This window comes from Saimiri boliviensis, chromosome 2 (genome assembly GCF_048565385.1).
Source record: "Saimiri boliviensis isolate mSaiBol1 chromosome 2, mSaiBol1.pri, whole genome shotgun sequence".
In the NCBI taxonomy this organism is placed as follows: domain Eukaryota; kingdom Metazoa; phylum Chordata; class Mammalia; order Primates; family Cebidae; genus Saimiri; species Saimiri boliviensis.
Window position 1 is genome coordinate 64,611,800 of NC_133450.1, and position 19,295 is coordinate 64,631,094.

The 19,295-nt window shown below is 49.7% G+C and overlaps 1 protein-coding gene across 6 annotated transcripts in view; it reads right to left on the bottom strand.

Moving 5' to 3' along the window:
• Nucleotides 1-472: 472 nt before the first annotated feature.
• The window catches only part of DGLUCY (D-glutamate cyclase), a 105,635-nt gene continuing 86,812 nt past the window's right edge, over nt 473-19,295 (bottom strand). For all 6 annotated transcript variants that reach the window (XM_010350573.3, XM_010350572.3, XM_074393473.1 and 3 more), the window contains 4 exons: nt 16,371-16,519; nt 12,501-12,620; nt 7,636-7,787; nt 473-1,149 (listed from right to left, as the gene is read on the bottom strand). In XM_010350573.3, coding sequence (XP_010348875.1) covers nt 1,000-1,149; nt 7,636-7,787; nt 12,501-12,620; nt 16,371-16,519 — 571 coding nt within the window. In that variant the 3' untranslated portion in view covers nt 473-999. The remainder of the gene's footprint in view (nt 1,150-7,635; nt 7,788-12,500; nt 12,621-16,370; nt 16,520-19,295) is intronic.

The window sequence follows — 19,295 nt, forward strand, 5'->3', positions numbered from 1 at the left end:
TTACAGGCACACACCACCACACTCGGCTAATTTTTGTATTTTTAGTAGCGACAGGGTTTCACCATGTTGGTCAGGCTTGTCTTGAACTTCTGACCTCAAGTGATCCACCCGCCTCGGCCTCCCAAAGTGCTGGAATTACAGGTGTGAGCCACCGTGCCCGGCCTGAACGTTTTCTTTTGTTAGTCAAGAACTTTCACCTTTTCACTGAAAGGGAGCCCTTTATGGCCCCTCTGACAGATCCAAATTGCCAGCATCCTTGCTCTTGCACTATGGGGACATTCCTAAGTCAAATATGAGGGACTTGAATATAAGGACTGCAATACTATGACAGTCAATCTGATCACCTGCTAAGTGACCAGCAGGCAGTAGTGTAGATAGCGTGGGTACCCCGGACAAAGGGAGGATTCATGTCCTAGGTAGGGCGGAGCGGGATGGTGGGAGATTTCATCACAATATTCAGAAGCACACACAATTTAAAACTTAGGAGTTGTTTATTTCTGAAATTGTTCACTTAGTATGTTCGGTCTGCAGTTGACCATGAGTAACGAAGACCATGAGTCACAGAAGCCAGGGATAAGACAGGATGACTGCAGTCTGGAGTGTCCTACATGACCTGGGAATGCTTGCTCTGATGCTCTGCCTGGCAGTTAATTGCTCACAAGTGTCCCCATAAGTGACTGTCGAGAAGATTCTCACCTCACGTCTCTCAGGAGACCATGTAGGTGGCCTGAAGAAGCCAGCGTGAAGGAGGGTTAAAATCAATGCCTTTAAGAGTCTTAGGAATAAAAGTTAAAAAGCTCCAGAGAAATGCTGTCCTTTGTCCATATCACCTGCACTAACCCCACCTAGAAAGTGGGTACAGAGTTTCCCAGGCCAAGGGAGTGTTCGTTGCTCACCAAAGATCGGTGTTTATGAGCAGATGGTCACAAGAAGCAGACAGTCCTCCCTGATGCAGGCCTGCCTGCTGGTAGGAACTCCGCTCACACGGAACATGGACGATTACACCTGAGCCGTGGTGACGTCCACCAGCTTCTGGATCATCTTGGCGTGGGTGTCGTGGAAGGGCAGCCCATCCACCTCCATGCCCACGACACCCGAGACGCCACTCCGGACTTTGTGCTGCACCAAGATGCCCAGCATCTTTTCTTCCTGGGAAGAAATGGGGCAGAAATAGGAGAAGTGGAGGGGGAGGAAAGAGAAATTTCTTTTATACACATCTATAAGTGAGAAGGATCCTTTGCCTGGACATACTTGATTTTCAAAAAAAGTAAAATCTTGGTTTAAAATACTAATACCATCAGAAGAGTCATGAAAAATAACAGTGGCCCACATCACAGCTCAGTGGCCCCCGGATCTACTCCCCAGAAGCAATCACGGGAACAGTTGCTCTTTTGCCCGCCCGCCTGCCTGCCTGCTTGGTGGGGAGCCAGGCCTTGCCAATGAGAGCCTCGTTGACCCGGGCTACCTTGGCCTAAAAGTCCAGTCCTGTGGCCTCCAGCCCTGCCCAGGCCATGGGTCTGCGGGTCCCTGGTACAACCCCCCTGTCCCTGGGCCCTGGTCTTCTCCCAACACCACACCCGCTGCCTGTTCTCCATTTCTGCATGTGTCAAACGGACTAACAGCAGAATCTACCTCCCACCTGCGTGTGAATAAGAGATGAGTCTCAAGTCCTGTGCTGTTGGCAAAGTGCTGGGCGCAGTTGCGGGGAGGGGTCCTTGACAAGTGTGACTTTGCTCATTTTGTCATCACTAAGGCAATAAACGTTTGCCATCTAACATTTCCTGAGTGCCTTCCCTGGGCCAGGCCCTGAAGTAGAGACAAATAAGTTATCATTTGTTCCTCCAAGAGCTCGCACTCTTTGGCCCCTCACTCCCAACCTACCACTGGACATGTGAATAAAAGGGTCCTTTCCTATCTCCCCAACCCACGTGGCTGCTGTGCTCTGGGCTGATGGAATACTGCACATCCATGCTCACCATAGGTGCTCAGTACCTACCCTGGAGTAGAGATGGAGCACAGAGGGGTTGGGAGCCTGGCCAGGGCCCTCAGGCAGCTCCCTCCAGCCTCCACTTCAAGGCAGGGATGTAAACAGGTCGAGCTGCTGTGTTCCTCTTCCCTGAGTACTGGGTTAAGGTGGGGACATCCAGGAAACCTTTCCTGGTGTTTACACCACAAGCCCCACATCCCCTTAGCCTCTTTCCTGTCCGGGCATCAGCTTTCTGACACTGGCTCGCCCCTCCCAGGGAGTGCCTCTTCTTTGTGATATCTTGTAAAAGGCTGGCACGAGACAGGTTGGCATGCGAGGAAAGGCACTCCCTTGGCCCTGGGCTCTGGCACAGGCAATGGTGAGGCAGGCAGGAATGCGGTGCTGAGGCTGCCCGTGGAGCAGGATGGGGCTGGTATACTCATGGTCTCACTTTGCAAAAGGTTTCAGGAGGAGCTGGCTGGCTGGGCAGGGCTGAGGAGTGTGGCAGTGGGAGAAACAGCTCAATCTGCCTCCCGGCCACACAGGGAAAGACAGACAGTCCCATGTGACGCCACACGGCATCTGGAGGCCCAGCTCTGTCTCCTGGCCTTCACCTCCTTCTGCTCTTCCCGAGGGAGCTCTCCTTGGGATAGGCCACCGGCTGCCACCACCAAGCCTGGCTCAGGGACACCCTCACACCTGTCCCAGCCTGACTGAAGTAAAGAAAGGACCTTGTCATGATCAGAAGGATGATGATGGTGATGGTGACAGCTGGCATTTATTGAACACTTACTGTTAATACATGCCAGATGCTGTGCTAAGTGCTTTACACAAAGGGACTCATTTCATCTTCACGGTAACCGAAAGGTAGGTCTGTTACGGCCCTAATCGAGGAAACTGAGGAAGGCTGAGGTTGGAGACTTGCTCAAGGCGGAAATGGGTGGAGCCAGGACTTGAACCAGGCAGGCGGCCGAGCCTGTGATCTTTCTAACCCACTTCACTCACCCAAGGCAAGCCAGATGTTTTTACAAAGGACTTGGTCCTAGCAAACAGACAAGAAATCCACAAACTACACAGTACAGAGAAGAGAGTGACCCTAACCAGCTCCTGGGAAGCTGGAACTGTTTTGTGTCTTAATCATGGTGGTAGTTGCAAGGATATATACCTATGTATACACGGGTGGATGTATACATCCAGACCCGCATCCAGGCAGAGCCGGCCTCCACTGGACTGAGGGGAACACGGCCCCATGAGGGGGCTTCTCCAGGCCTCATCCTTGGAGGCCTTCAGTCCCTGCCAGGGACCCCATCCCCTGCCCAGAGCTCTGTCTCCCTGCCAAACTGCACCCTTTTGGCTCCCAAGCTGAGAAAGACCAAGCTCTCCAGCCCCTTAGCTCCAAGCCCTCCTTGTCTGACCTTACAGGTACCCCCTGACTGCCTCTGTAAAGAGTCATCAATTGGCTCTTGGCCCTCGATGACATTTGAGGAATGCTTTCCCTCGAGTACATCCCAACGGAACTGCCTCTCCCTCACTCTGAGGCACCCCTGGGCCAAGGGCCAGAGTGGGCAGGGCATGCCCAGGTACTGGTGTCCACTTTCCCTGGCCTCCTTGGCATGGTGCCCACTTCTGCCACAGTCACAGTCAGATCCCTAAGAAGCTCTGTCCCCAAATGCAGGAAGTTCCACTTAGAAGCAAGTCACTGAGCAGAGCTGTGAGACATTTCTCTGCCCCAACCAATCAAGCTTTGCCACTAGCTCAGGCCACAGCTTCGCCCAGCATCTCTGGATAACTCACGGACCCCCACAGGTGACCCACAGAACTCCAGTGTGATGATTCTAGCTATTTCCCCTGCACGTTGCATGGCTTCAGGTCCCTATACCTTTGCTTACATGGCTTCTGCTGCCTAGAAGGCCCTTTCCACCCTTCCTTACCTGGCTTCTTATATCCTACTCACTCCTCAAGACAGCTCAGTGCCACCTCCTCCAGGCAGTGTTCCCTGAACTCTCTGACCTAAGCCCTGTTTTCTGTGCTCCCACAGAAGTCTTATTTTTCCTTAAATTTTTTTTTTTTTAAATTTTTTGAGACAGAGTCTCACTCTGTCACCCAGGCTGGAGTGCAGGGGCGTGATCATGGCTCACTGCAACCTCCACCTCCCAAATTCAAGTGATTCTTATGTCTCAGCCTCCCGAGTAGCTGGGACTACAGGCACCTGCCTCCACTCCTGGGAAATTTTTGTATTTTCGGTAGAGATGGGGTTTCACCACATTGGCCAGGCTGGTCTCGAACTCCTGGCATCAAGTGATCCGCCCACCTCAGCCTCCCAAAGTGCTGGAATTACAGGCGTGAGCCACTGTGCCCAGCCTCCCACTGGAGCTTACTGTGCACATTCCATCTTGGCTCCTGAAAATGCCTGTCCTGTGTTGTCCCCCCAGTGGGCCTTGAGTCCTCCACCCAGGGACCATGTCTGACTCCTCACTGTCCCCAGAGCAAGCCTGGGCCTGGCCCGGGGGAGGGGCTGGACAAATGTGTGTTTGTTTGTACTTTTGCTTTTAAAAATCCCCATTTTGAGCGGTGGCTCAGGCCTGTGTTCCCAGCACTTTGGGAGGCTAAGGCGGCCGGATCACTCAAAGTTAGGAGTTCAACACCGGCTTGGCCAACATGGTGAAACCCTGTCACTACTAAAAATACAAAAATTAGCTAAGCATGGTGGCACATGCCTGTAATCCCAGCTACTCAGGAGGCTGAGGCAGGAGAATTGCTCAAACTTGGGAGGCGGAGGTTACAGTGAGCCAAGATTGCTCCACTACACTCTAGCCTGGTGACAGAGTGAGACTCAGACTCAAAAAAAAAAAAAAAAAAAAAAAATCCCCATTCTATGTTCTTTATAAGGGTGGTACATTATTAATTGACTTATGAAGGATCGACTTATGTAGGACTGGGTGGAAATGCAGAAGGAAAAGCTTCAATCTTTAGTGGGTGCGTGCTGGGCTGTGTGGATTTGTTTGGCTGGGGTCATTCTTTTGTGTCTCTGTGAATCAGGAATCATGTGTGAGGCAGCTCTTGCGTGTTTTTTTCCAGTTCAGATCCAGGAAGTATAAAGAAAGCACAAAAGGCCCTCTGGGCCCCTCTAGGGCAGACCATTTCCCTCTGAAAATGTCACCATGGCTGCCTGAGCTCCTCCTCCCCTGTGTCACCCTGGCACTACCAGGAACTGGGACATATCTGAGTGGTATTGGGGAAAGCCCGGAGAATGGAGTCAGTGAGACCTAGACTCAGATCCCAGCTCTGCCTCCCAGCTGGGTGGTCTCAGCCAAGCCACCGGCCTCTCAGAGCTCCAGCTCCCTCGTCTGTAAAATGGGAATGATACCACCAATCCAGGCAGGTGCTGGAGAGAAACAGAGGCTGGGGCAGGAGGAGAAAGACATAGAGAAACAGAGAGGGAGAGACAGACAGAAGGAAACAGGGAATAGACAGGGTACAAGACAACAGAAAAGAAAGATAAAAAAGAGGCCAGGCAGGGTGGCTTACATCTGTAATCCCAGCACTTTGGGAGGTCAAGGCGAGTGGATCACCTGAGGTCATGAGTTCAAGACCAGCCTGGCCAACTTGGTGAAACCCTGTCTCTACTAAAAATACAAAAAAAAAAAAAAAAAAAAAAAAATTAACTGGGTGTGGTGGTGCACACCTGTAATCCCAGCTACTCAGGAGGCTGAGGCAGGAGAATCCCTTGAACACGGGAGGTGGAGGTTGCAGTGAGCCGAGATCATGCCATTGCACTCCAGCCTTGGTGAAAAGAGCAAAACTCTGTCTTAAACAAAACAAAACAAAACCAGAAAAGAGGCAGCGATACAGATGCCTGCTTGCTGGCCAGGGACGTGTAGCAACCGCCCACCCAAATGCGGGCTCTTCTGCAGGCTCAGTGCTCAGCAGCCTCTTGCCTCTTGGATTGCCTTCCTTCCCATCTCCCCAGACCAGTCTTCCACAGCTTCTACCCACCTCTAATCCCTGAGGCTGCTGTCTGCTCACAGGTGAAGTCACATCTGACCCAAGATTTAGATGTAAAGTCAGAGCTTTGGCCCCACTTCTCCAAGGTCCAAATTACCCGGGAAAATTCCCCAAGTAGGTGTCCCGTTAGGGACTGAGGCATCGTGGATGTCCCTTAAGTCTGGTTCACCAGCTTCTCCTCCAGGCAGGGCAGGTCCCATCTCCTTGAGGAGCCCCAGAGGAGGCAGGTTAGAGCCTGAAATCAGAGTTGGGGGCGGGGCTTGCTCCATGAGGGCCCCGAAGACTGAGGCCAAGGAAGGAAGGGCCAGTCCTGCCGCCTCCTGGCTGCTCAGGCTCAGGTGCTGGGAGCTGGCCGCTTCTGTTCTGTATTTTCCCCATATGCTTGTGTGAGTTCACATAAGTTAGACTGGCACACACTGACTACAAACAACACTCAGAGCATGGCCTCTGCAGTTGGAGGAGCTCAGACAAAAGCCACCAAATGGGGCTCTGATTCCTTTACTCAAAGCCCTTGAGTGGCTCCCTGCTGCCTCTCAGGGAGATAGTCATGCTGTTCTTGGGTCCAGCTAATACAATCTGCCCATTCCCAGGGATTTTTTTTTTTTGAGACAGGATCTCCCTCCGTCACCAAGGCTGGAGTGCAGTGGTGTGACCACAGCTCACTGCAGCCCTGGATTCCCAGACTCAAGCAATCCTCCCACTTCAGCCTCCCTGGTAGCTGGGACTACAGGTATCTGCCATCAGGCCTGGCTAATTTTAAAAATTTTTTGTAGAGATGAAGTCTCACCACGTTACTCAGGCTGGTCTTGAACTTCTGGGTTCAGGTGACCCTCCCGCCTTGGCCTCCCAAAGTGCTGAGATTACACGCACGAGCCACCACACGCAGCTGGACCAGGGATTCTTAATGGCCCCAGATGACTTAAAGAATCTGATGAAACCACAGAATCTTGCCCGAAAAAATACATGTATAGGAACAACTGTGCAAACAGCTTCTGGGGCTCACAGACCTCCGCCTTGTGACCCTCTTCTGCTTTTGTTTCACCTGCTCTCTCCTGATCTCTACCTCAAGAGCTGTCTCCCCCAAACTGTCACTAAGCCTGTCCTCACCTCCCAGCCCCTGCTCCCCGCATTCCTCGCGCTGTGGTTCCTCTCCTACCCAGTTTATTCTGCAGGCTCCAGCCCACAGGATTATCTTCACTCCTTGTCTGGCCCCCTTAGAGCTTTCCTTAGCATGACTGATTGTCTCACTCTGGGGGTCTCAGTGACCTCACTGGGTGGTGAACTCCTTGGAGAGGCTGATAGGACACCTCTCCCCAACTACCAGTATGAAGTACCCACCATGGGCGACACATTCGGTTCCTTCAACAATGCTGACTGCCCGCATTTTACAGATGAAGAAAATGAGGCTCAGAAAAGCTAAGCAACTCACCTAAAGTCAAACTAGAAGGAAAATGGTCACTTGGATCGGGCCTGCCATGTGACTCAGGACCACGAATAGCTTAAACAGCACTGGATCCAGGAGACCTTTGCTTCAAAGTCAGCTTTGCCTCTGGCTTTTGAGGGGCAGCAGGCTGCCAGCCCTCAGCTATGGTTAGGACCTCAGGCCTGCTGCTCATCCAGGGTAAACACTGCTTCCAGGTGAGTGGCCAGCGGGGGTTTGTTACCTTCATGACTGACGGGAGGGCCTGCATCCAGGCCTGATCTCCAGGTGCCCTGGAGGGTCCGACTGCTTTCCTCAGGTACTGTCTGTGGACGTCACAGGAGTGCAGGATGTACAGCGCGCAGGCTAAGGCGTAGCCTCCCCAGTTAGAAACACCTAGAACAGCAAAACAAGATTCCATCATGGAATTGGAAAGGTCACGTGTCCATCAGCCTCCCTCTAGGAAGCCGAACTATCTGCAGGACTGGTCCCCAAACCTATAGCACCAGCATTACCTGGGAACTTGCTAGAAACACAAATTCTTTGGCCCCAACCCAGAACTATTGAATAAAAAGTTCAGCAGGAGAGGAGGGGAGAGGAACAAGCTGAGTTTTCTTTATTTTTATTTTTAATTTTTTTTTTTTTTTTTTTTTTTTTTTTGAGACAGAGTTTCGCTCTTGTTACCCAAGCTGGAGTGCAATGGCGCGATCTCGGCTCACCGCAACCTCCGCCTCCTGGGTTCAGGCAATTCTGCTGCCTCAGCCTCCTGAGTAGCTGGGATTATAGGCACGCGCCACCATGCCCAGCTAATTTTTTGTATTTTTAGTAGAGACGGGGTTTCAACATGTTGACCAGGTTGGTCTCGATCTCTCGACCTTGTGATCCACCCGCCTCGGCCTCCCAAAGTGCTGGGATTACAGGCTTGAGCCACCGCGCCCGGCTTATTTTTAATTTTTTAAGTGATGGAGTCTCCCTCTGTCCCCCAGGCTAGCACGATCATAGCTCATCGGGTTGGCGCCTCAAACTCCTGGGCTCAAGTGATCCTCCTGCCTCAGCCTCCCAAATAGCTGGGATTGATTATAGGTACACTCGGCTAACTGAGTTTTCATAACCCCCCTATGTGAGTCTGATTTAAGCTAAACTTTGAGAACCCTTGCTCTAAACTACTTGGGTAATACACTGCTAATGACCATCAGAGAAAACGGTTTAGGCAATAACCCTAGAAACCCATTCCAGAGAACTCAACATGAAGAAACTCTCCCTTCTGAATGAGCTGAACCTCCCATGCCACAAGGAAGCCCACCCTCAGAGGGCAGGAAAGAGCCCCCCCGTCACGCTGCATTGTGTGGCCGCTTCGTGCACTCAAAGATTAGCCTCAGGCTTCCCTTCCTTTTCCATCAGCTTTGCCCAAAGGGCTCATTCCCCAGTTTTAGGACCAGCTCCGTGGTTCTTCCCTGAAACCTGCTTGAGTTCTCCAGGCAGCCGAGGAAGAAGTGATGAAAGGCCTGCTAAGCTCTAGGTGCTACTGCACTGTGAAAGAGAGGTGACTCCTGGCCAGACAGGAGGGACTGTGCAGCCAGCCAGCCATGGGCCATTGCGACGGAGGTGTTCACGCAGGATTATGGGAGCATGAGGAGGGGCGCTCATTCTGACTGGTTTAGGAAAGAGTCACAGAAAAGGGGTAATTTAACGTGGGCCTTGTAGGTTGGGTAAAATTTTGCCAGAAGAGGGGTGGAGGAATGGGAGCAATTCAGGTTAAAAAAAAAAAATCCACCAAACAACTCCCCCACCCTGGCCCACCCTGGCCGGGCAGTGGCTCACACCTGTAATCCCAGCACTTTGGGAGGCCAAGGCAGGCAGATCACCTGAGGTCAGGTGTTCGAGAGCAACCTGGCCAACATGGTGAAACGCCATCTCTACTAAAAATGCAAAAATCAGCAGGGTGTAGTGACAGACGCCTGCAATCCCAGCTACTCAGGAGGCTGAGGCAGGAGAATCGCTTGAACCTGGGAGGTAGAGGTTGCAGTGAGCCAAGATTGTGCCACCGCACTCCAGCCTGGGTGACAGATCAAGACTCCGTCTCAAACAAACAAACAAAAAACCTGTACTTTGTGAGTACAAAGGTATATGGCATGAAGATACAAGGCATATATCAAAATACGGCAGGTAAAGACCACGTGATAAAAACGATACAGTATTTTATTGATTTTAAGATGCACTTTCATTACACTTACATCTCTGAAACTGAGATATATCTTATAATTAATAGCATCTTATAGTTATAATTGGTTGTGTTTTCATTCTTAGTAGTATGTAAATTATTGGTAATTTTTGTAATAAATTATATCTTTTTTTTTTTTTTTTTGAGACAGAGTCTTGCTCTGTCATGCAGGCTGGAGTGTAGTGGCTTGATCTCAGCTCACTGCAACTTCTACCCCTGGGCTCAAGCGATTCTCCTCCCTCAGTCTCATTAGTAGCTGGGACTTCAGGTGCTACTTTTCGTATTTTTAGTAGAGGTGGAGTTTTACCATGTTGGCCAGGCTGGTCTTGAACTCTGGGCCTCAAATAATCCACCCCTCTTGGCCTCCCAAAGTGCTAGGATTAGAGGCGTGAGCCACTGTGCCTGGTTTTTTGTTTTTTAATAAAAACAGAGTCACACTCTGTCACCCAGGCTGTTGTGCAGTGGCAAAATCATAGCTCACTGTAACCTGGAACTCTTGGACTCAAGTGATCCTCCTGCCTTGGCTTCCCAAAGTGCTGGGATTACAGGCATGAGCCACTGTGTCTGGCTGTCAGTGACATCTTATATTTTATGGAATGGAGTATCTTCTTTGATTGAATATTTGTAACATGTAGCACTGTTGTAAATGCCTTACATAGACTAGCTCTTGAAGTCCTTACAACAAGCTTTGAGGTATAGTATTATTATTATCTCGATTTGAAAACGAGAAACAGAGATGCCACTAAGCCCCGCTAATATTTTAAAAATTTTTTGGGCTGAGCGCAGTGGCTCACGCCTGTAATCCCAGCACTTTGGGAGGCTGAGGCGGGTGGATCATGAGGTCAAGAGATCGAGACCATCCTGGCCAATATGGTAAAACCCCATCTCTAGTAAAAATACAAAATTTAGCTGGGCATGGTGGTATGTGCCTGTAGACCCAGCTACTTGGGAGGCTGAGGCAGGAGAATTGCTTGAACCCAGGAGGCGGAGGTTGCAGTGAGCCGAGATTGTACCACTGCACTCCAGCCTGGCCCCTGGCCAAAGAGCAAGACTCTGTCTCAAAAAAAAAAAAAAATTTGTAGAGAAAAGTTCTCGCTACATTGCCCAGTCTGGTCTCAAACTCCTAGCTTCAAATGGTCCTCCTGCCTTGGTCTCCCAAAGTGTTAGGAGTATAGCTACGAGCCACTGCACTCAATTTCTCCTCTTAACATTGTCATTTACAGGGCAGAAGTTTGAAATTTTAGTGAAGTTTCTTTCATGGATAATGCCTTTCGTGTTGTATCTAAAAAGTGAAAATCAGCTGGGCCTGGTGGCTCACACCTATCATCCCAGCACTTTTGGAGGCTGAGGCAGGTGGATCACTTGAGGTCAGGAGTTCGAGACCAGTGTGGCCAACATGGTGAAATCCCGTCTCTACTAAAAAAATACAAAAATTAGCCAGGTGTGGTGGTGTGTGCCTGTAATCCCAGCTACTCAGGAGGCTGAGGCAGGAGAATCGCTTGAACCCGGGAGGCAGAGGTTGCAGTGAGCTGAGATGGTGCCAATGCACTTCAGCCTGGGTGACAGAACAAGACTCAGTCTCAAAAGAAAAAAAAAAAAAAAAGAAGAAGAAGAATAGAACGGCCTGGACTACTTGAAAATGACTCACTTTTCCCTTCCCCGATGCCAAGCATGAAGAGATTTTTCTCTGATATTCATTATGAGAACTTGGTTGGGCGACCAGAGGCAAAATTCACAAGAGCACGAGGGCCCCAGACCACTGAGTCCTCTGGAGTTTCAAACTCTCATACGTGCCCATTCTAAGCCTTCAGCCATTTCTGAATTATGATCCAGGTTTTCCCACCCTGGCACTGGTTCCCATGAGGTTCCATGTCTCTTCAGGCTACAACTATAAATTAGGAGAGAGCTTTTTCAGGGATCTGCCAATTTTCATTATTATTTTTATTATTTTTTGAGACGGAGTCCCATTCTGTTGCTCAGGCTGGAGTGCAATGGCACAATCTTGGCTCACTGTAACCTCTGACTTCTGGGTTCAAGTGATTCTCTTGCCTCATCCTCCCAAGTAGCTGAGATTACAGGTGTGTGCCATCAATACCAGCTAATTTTTTTTTTTTTTTTTTTTTTTTTTTTTTTTTTTTTTTTAGTAGAGGCAGGGATTCACCATATTTGGCAGGCTGGTCTTGAACTCCTGACCTCAGGTGATCCGCCTGCCTTGGCTTCCCAAAATGCTGGGATTGCAGGCGTGAGCCGCCGCGCCTGGCCCATATCTGCCAATTTTCTTGAAATTTGAGGAGAGGTCAAAGGAGGAAGGTCAGATCTAGAAGGATCCGGATGCAGAAAAGGTGGGTCCTGCAGGAGAGGGGCAGGAGTGGGAAGGCGCAGCACAGCCCAAGCCAGAAGCAGGTGAAAGGAAAGGCGGAAAGCTTCTTGCATCCTCCAAACACCTCCCAGATGGCTTTCTTACTGTCCATGCAGATAAAAGCGCGGATGACTCTCTTCAGAAAGGCCTTCCTGACCGCTGATCTGAAGTGGCTCTCCCATCACCCTCTCGGCTACCTGTACTACCTGTACTGGGCTCTTATTACTCTTTAGAATCATCTGATGCACTTATTTGTCAGGGCGCATTCTGACTCTCCCAATCCTAGAATGGGAGCTCTGTGGAGCAGGGTCATTGCAGCTATAACCCCAGTGCTCAGAACACTGCCTGGCACACTGTAAGTGTTTGTTGAATGACTGAATGAAAGGCCAGAGGCTGAGCACCACCTCCCCTTCCTGCCCTGGTGCCCTCTGGACCACTTGCAGAGAAGAGCTTCTGGCCTGGTCAGGCTCCAAGCGAGGTCCCTCACCTTGGGTAGCCAGCCCACCTGGGCGGCCATCCTAGTGCTTACCAGCAATGACGGCAAAGTCAGCCTCCACGTCGCAGGCGATGACATCCCCGTTCCGTATGTGCCTCCTCACAGCCTCCTTGACTTTGCCCATCCCCAGCTCGTTGCCTCCATCACCGACTCCTGAAGGGAAGGAGAACTGAGTCAGTGCACAGGACCAGGGCTAAACGGAAGTGGCCTGGGGCGAGGCAGCCCCACATGCGCCTGTTGTCTTTGAGAGGGCCAAGAGGTCAGCTTGGGATATATTTTCAGACAACCAGGAGTTGTGGTACTTCCCCTTAGGCCTTCTAAACTTCTTTAGTTAAAAACGAGTCCAAGTTTGGAACACACCACAGTGTGGGCATGTCCCCTTTTGGGTCACATTCTCCAGCCAAGATGGAGCACGTTCTATGCTCTTGGTGCCAGGCCCACGGGAGATGTGTGTATGGTGACACCAGGACTTCCCTTCCAGTGGCTCCCGCTCATTGAGCCCCTAGGGGGATCTGGTGCAAAGTCAGTTCTAGAACTTACTTTAAAGGCTTCTCCTAAAAGAATGTGAAATGTATGTGTTTTAGTTCATTTAAATCTATACCAGAGGGGTGCCTGGTTAACATCTGAAATATCCTAGTCAGGAATACACACTCCAAGGGTGGTTAGTGAGCATTTGAAAGAGCCCACAGGCCAGGAGTGGTGGCTCATGCCTATAATCCCAACACTTTGGGAGGCTGAGGTGGGTGGATCACCTGAGGTCGGGAGTTTGAGACCAGCCTGATCAACATGGAGAAACCTCGTTTCTACTAAAAATACAAAATTAGCCAGGTATGGTGGTGCACACCTCTAATCCCAACTACTCAGGAGGCTGAGGCAGAAGAATCGCTTGAACCCAGGAAGTGGCGGTTGCAGTCAGCTGAGATTGAGCCACTGTACTCCAGCCTGGGCAACAGAGCCGAACGCCTTTTCAAAAAAAAAAAAAAAAAAAAAGAAAGAAAAGAAAGAGCCCACAGACCCACAGTCTTGAGGCCCATCTGATAGTCTGCATCAGAGAATGTGTTAATTACCATAATAAATGAATGCTAGAATAAATACATATTAGAAATGATTTAATTCATTAGCGAAATAAATGGTGTTCATGATAGGTGGATTGGCTAAAAATAATTAACAGGTACCTCTACCCTTGTATGGATAAGATTTAAAAATCTAGTCTGAGTGCAGTGACTCATGCCTGTAATCCCAGCACTCTGGGAGGCCAAGGCAAGCAGATATACTTTAGTCCTGGAGTTCGAGACCAGCCTGGCCAATATGGCAAAACCGGGTCTCTATTAAAAATATAAAAATTAGCCAGGCACTGTGGCGCATGCCTATAGTCCCAGCTACGGTGGAGGCTGAGGCAGGGAAATAGCCTCCAGGTGGAGGTTGTAGGGAGCTGTGATCATGCCACAACACTCTAGCCTGGGCAACAGAGCAAGACTCCATCTCAAAACAAAACAAAACAAACAAACAAAACCTAGCAAGCCCCGAAGCTTGTGCCCTTTGAGGTGATGCTATAGATCTGGGGGACACAGCTCCCATGTCCAGGTGTTTCTAGAGGATTCTGTAAACTAGATGTTCAGCTGAATCTACCTCTAGAAGAGGGCTGCAGCTGTCTCAATAACCTTTCATGCAATGCACCTGTCTGAGCGCCTCAAAGCCAGAGGGCTGGACTCCCCAGGCCTACAAGGCTGCAGAACAGGTACCTCATTGTTTTTGTGTCTGCTCCTACACAGGCTTGGAAGATGTGGAAGAATTCTGTCAGAGGCTAGTGTTCGTTGCAGGATGGTGGAGGGGGAACTAGAGTTGATCTATCTCAAGCATCAGGGCCTGGATTTGGCCAAAAGAATGACGCAATTGTGAAAGACCAAACACCTTAGATTTCCACAGTTTTTCTCAGAACAGTCCTCTAGATCTATGACAGCCCACTGAATGAGGGGAATAACACCCACCATGTAACACTGGTATCTTGTCTATAGCTGTCTCTTTTTAGCATCTCAGGACTTTCATCTCGTTTGGGCTTCACATCCATCCTGTCATGGGTATCGTGATCCTCACTGTACAGAGCTGGCAGTCCCTGATGGGGGAAGTCCCTGGGCAGTCAGTGGAAGACGGAGACTTAAACCCAGGTGACTTGATTCTCAATTGAACACTGTGCCCATGACATGGGAGTTGCCCATGGAACCTGAGGAATAGGGGTTTTGATGGCGAAGAAGAGAAAAAGACAAAATCAGGAGGTAGCCTTGTTGGGCAGGAGGGTCTGGGGGGCCACAGGAACGGACTGGGCTCCTGAAGCCTTGAGAAGGGCCCAGGGGTTGACAACGGGGGCAGTTCAAAGCCAAGAATGGTCAGCTCCACCTGCTTCCTCTGGGATCTCAGGGTCATCACAGCACAGATGGGGGTCCCATTGTGGGCACCAGGAGAATGGGATTGCTCTAGCCACTCCCTCAGACCCTGTTTGCTCCTGTAGCCACAGAGACCTCTTTCTTCTCCACCCTGAGAACCCCTCCCCAACAGGCTGAGGTTCTCCGCCTGCCCAGACTGAGGGACAGGAAGCTGGAAGCCAACCACACTGTGTGCACCACACCCACGGCCTCTTCTCGGAAAGGCCAGGGCGATTTGCAGAAACTTTTTAATCAGTTGAGAAAGTTTAATCCCAGAAGGCTCTCACTGTCTCCTCAAAACCTCAAAAGCCAAAGGAAACTAATGAGTCTGGGAAACGTGGAATGACAAACAAGCCTTCATTACCCCAGGGCCTGAGACCACCCAGAGGGAAGAAAGGTTCTCCTTGGGTCTTACACAAAGCCTTTCAGCAATTCTTAAAAAGGCAAGATTCCCTGATAATGGGCTGGGGCCCTAGGAGGCTGCAGTCTACCCCTAATGCTACCAGCAGCACTAATTAGCTGGGCGATCTGGGAGAACCTGCCAGGACTCACCTCACCTGCCCCATGGGGTTTCCCTAGAGGCTTCAACACTGCAATGAATGTGAAGCCTCTTGGAAAAGTATAAATTTCTGTACAAACACAAATTTTCTTCTTCTTCTTCTTATTATTATTATTTTGAGACAGGGTCTTACTCTTGTTGCCCAGCCTGGAGTGCAATGGTGCAATTTCGGCTCACTGCAACCTCCACCTCCCAGGTTCAAGCGATTCTCCTGCCTCAGCCTCCTGAGTAGTTGGAATTACAGGTGCCCGCCACCACGCTGGGCTCATTTTTTTGTATTTTTAGTAGAGACAGGGTTTTGCCATGTTGGCCAGGCTGGTCTTGAACTCCTGAGCTCAGGAGATCCACCCACCTCGGCCTCTAATGTTAGTTTTATTACTTTAGAGGCAGGCAGATAGAATATGCTCAGTTAAGTGCCATTTCCCTTCCTTGTCTGTGGGGATGTTGGATTTCTAAATGGCAGTGTCATTAGTGTCTATACCAGCCATAATGAACAAACACCGTCTTTGCAGTAGAAAATGATGGTCTCCATGTAACTCTTTCTGGTCACGAGTTCAATAGCCAATAAAAGGACACTTAGGCCGAGTACGGTGGCTAACACCTGTAATCCCAGCACTTTGGGAGGCTGAAGCAGGTGGATCATTTGCGTTAGGAGCTTGAGACCAGCCTGGATAACATGGTAAAACCTTGTCTTTACTACACATTCAAAAATTAGCCAGGTGTGGTGGTGCACACCTGTAATTCCAGCTACTTGGGTGGCTGAGGCAAGAGAATCGCTTGAACCCAGGAGGTGGAGGTTGCAGTGAGCCAAGATCGTGCCACTGCACCCCAGCCTGGGTGACAGAACAAGACTCCATAACAACAAATTAAAAAGACACTTAATGGAGACACATTCTTTTTGCATTCCCAGTACTCCGTACTTACCAGTTGATGAGATTCCAGGAATCTTCTTTGCAGCAAGGAAAAGATCGTCAATGGGGTCAGCCAAGTGCTTGATGTTCATCTTCCTTGCATTGTAGTAATTGCCATCAGCAGCCCTTCCAGTGCGCTCTATGGCCACCAGGTGGTCAAATCTGCCAGGAAGCAAGGGTCAGGGGGTCCTTATGGAGAGTTGACTGCTTTCCTGCGTCATGCCTCTTGTGTTTGTGGTGAAGGACGCTTCTCTCTTTCCTTGATTCCCTCATTCCTACAGAACTTGGTGGCATACCTACTCTGGGCCAGGACCTGTGCTGGGGACTAGTGTATCAAATCAGCGTAAGATACAGCGTGGGAGCTGGGCATGGTGGTTCACGCTCATAATCCCAGCACTTTAGGAGGCCGAGACAGGTGGATCACTTGAAGTCAGGAGTTTGAGAACAGTATGGCCAATATGGTGAAATCCCATCTCCATTTAAAAATTAGCCAGGCTTGATGGTGGATGCTTGTAGTCCCAGATACTCAGGAGGCTGATGCAGTAGGATTGCTTGAACCCTGGAGGTGGAGGTTGCAGTGAGCTGGGATTGCACCACTGCACTCCAGCCTGTGTGACAGAGTGAGACTCTGTCTAAAAGAAAAAAAATACAGCATTGGAATCCTCAGCAATTTCTTTGGTAGGGTCAGAGGCTATAAAAGCAGGAGGCCAGTGGTCAGGGTTGCTATGGGGGATGGGAACATTGCTGGTACCCACTCAGATTCCCTTTGTCCCCCAGGAGCAGCCAGCCTGAGAGGCTGGGAATATTGGCTGTTATTGGCCTGCCGCTGGCCCCTTCCGGGCTCCTGTTCAGTTTACAGACACAAAACAGAAGGAAAAGGGCTCAAAAGACAAAAGGAATGAGTCAAACACAAAGGTAAACTTCTTTAGATAGAAACAGAGAAATAGGGGCACAGATGGCATAGTGGTCAGAATGTGGGCGGTGGCATCAGATCATCTGGGTTCTGATTCCAGGTCCTCCTGCCACGGGCCTTGGGCAAATGGCGTAACCTTCCTAACCTGCATTTTCTGCATCTGTAAGGTGACATGACCATAATGTCTATCTCACACAGTGTTCAAAGGGAAAAATAAGAAAATACACAGGAGGCGTTTGTCATGAAGCCCTGAACCTACTTAGCGCTCAGTGTTAGTTCCAGTGATTATTGTTGTTATTATTACTAGCAGGAATATTGTTTTGACAATCCAATTTAAGAACAAGCAGGCTGGGCACAGTGGCTCATACCTGTAATCCCAGCTCTTTGGGAGGCCAAGGCAGGCAGATCACTTGAGCCTGGGCAACATGGCGAAACCTCAACTCTACTAAAAATACAGAAATTAACCAGATGTGGTGGTGCGTGTCTGTAGTACCAGCTATCCTTGGGAGGCCAAGGTGGGAGAATCACTTGAGCCCAGGAGGCAGAGGTTGCAGTGAGCCAAGATCATACCACTGTAGTCCAGCCTGGGTAACACAGTGAGACCCTGTCTCAAGGGGGGGAAAAAAAGGGCCTGGCACAGTGGCTCATGCCTGTAATCTCAGCATTTTGGGAGGCTGAGGTGGGTGGATCACCTGAGGCCAGGAGTTCAAGATCAGCCTGCTCAACATGGTGAAACCCCGTCACTACTAAAAATACAAAAAATCAGCCAGATGTGGTGGTGGGTACCTGTAATCCCAGCTTCTTGGAAGGCTGAGGCACGAGAATTGCTTGAACCAAGGAGGCAGAGGCTGCAGTGAGCCAAGATTGTGCCACTGCACTCCAGCCTGGGTGACAGAGCAAGATGCTGTCTCAAAACAAAAAATCAAAAAATATGCATATCGTACTTTTACATCTCTCTCAATCCTTCCAAGACAGTGTTCTTCAAAAATCTTAACTCTGCTATAAAAAATAGTATGTCTATTCCTCAAAAAATTAAAAATAGAGCATACCATATGGTCCAGCAATTTCACTTCTAGGTATATGTCCAGGAGAAGTGAAAGACTCAAGGAGATATTTGTCCACCCATGCTCATAGCAGCAGTATTCATCGTAGCCAAGAGCAGGAAGCAAACCAAGTGATCACTGATGGATGAATGCAGAAACCTCATGGGGTACAAACACAGAAGGGAACGTTATTCAGCCTTAAAAAGGCAGGGCATTCTGGCACATGCTGTGACATGACTGAACTTTGAGGACATTATGCTAAGTGAAATGAGTAGTAATAAAAGGACAAATATTGCATGACTCCACTTCACATGGTGCCTCAAATAGTCAAACTCAAAGACAGAAAGTAGAACTGTGGTTGCCAGAGGTTGGGTTGAGGAGATGGAGAATTCTCGTTGAATGGGGCACAGACTTTCGGTTTTGCAAGATGAAGAGTTCTGGAGATGGATGGTGATGACGGCTGACAGTAATGTGAGTGTACTTTTATGCCACTGAAGTGTAAGCTTAAAAATGGTTCAGAAAGAGGCCAGGCGCAGTGGCTCATGCCTGAAATCCCAGCACTTTGGGAGGCCGAGGCGGGCGGATCACCTAAGGTCAGCAGTTTGAGACCATCCTAACCAATATGGAGAAACCCCATCTCTACTAAAAATACAAAATTAGCCGGGTATGGTGGTGCATGCCTGTAGTCCCAGCTTCAGCCTCTTGAGTAGCTGGTACTACAGGTGTGCACCACCACACCTGGCTCATTTTTGTATTTTTAGTAGAGACAGGGTTTTACCATGTTGGCCAGGCTGGTCTTGAACTCCTGACCTCAGGTGATCCACCCGCCTTGGCCTCCTAAAGTGCTGGGATTACAGGCATGGGCCACTGCATCCGGCCTCTGAGTGCTTTTTAAATAAATGTTTTTCAAAAGCAAAATCTACATGCCTGCCCATATCCTTGGGTTGTGCTAAAATGTGGCAGCATCACACATGCCTTGACT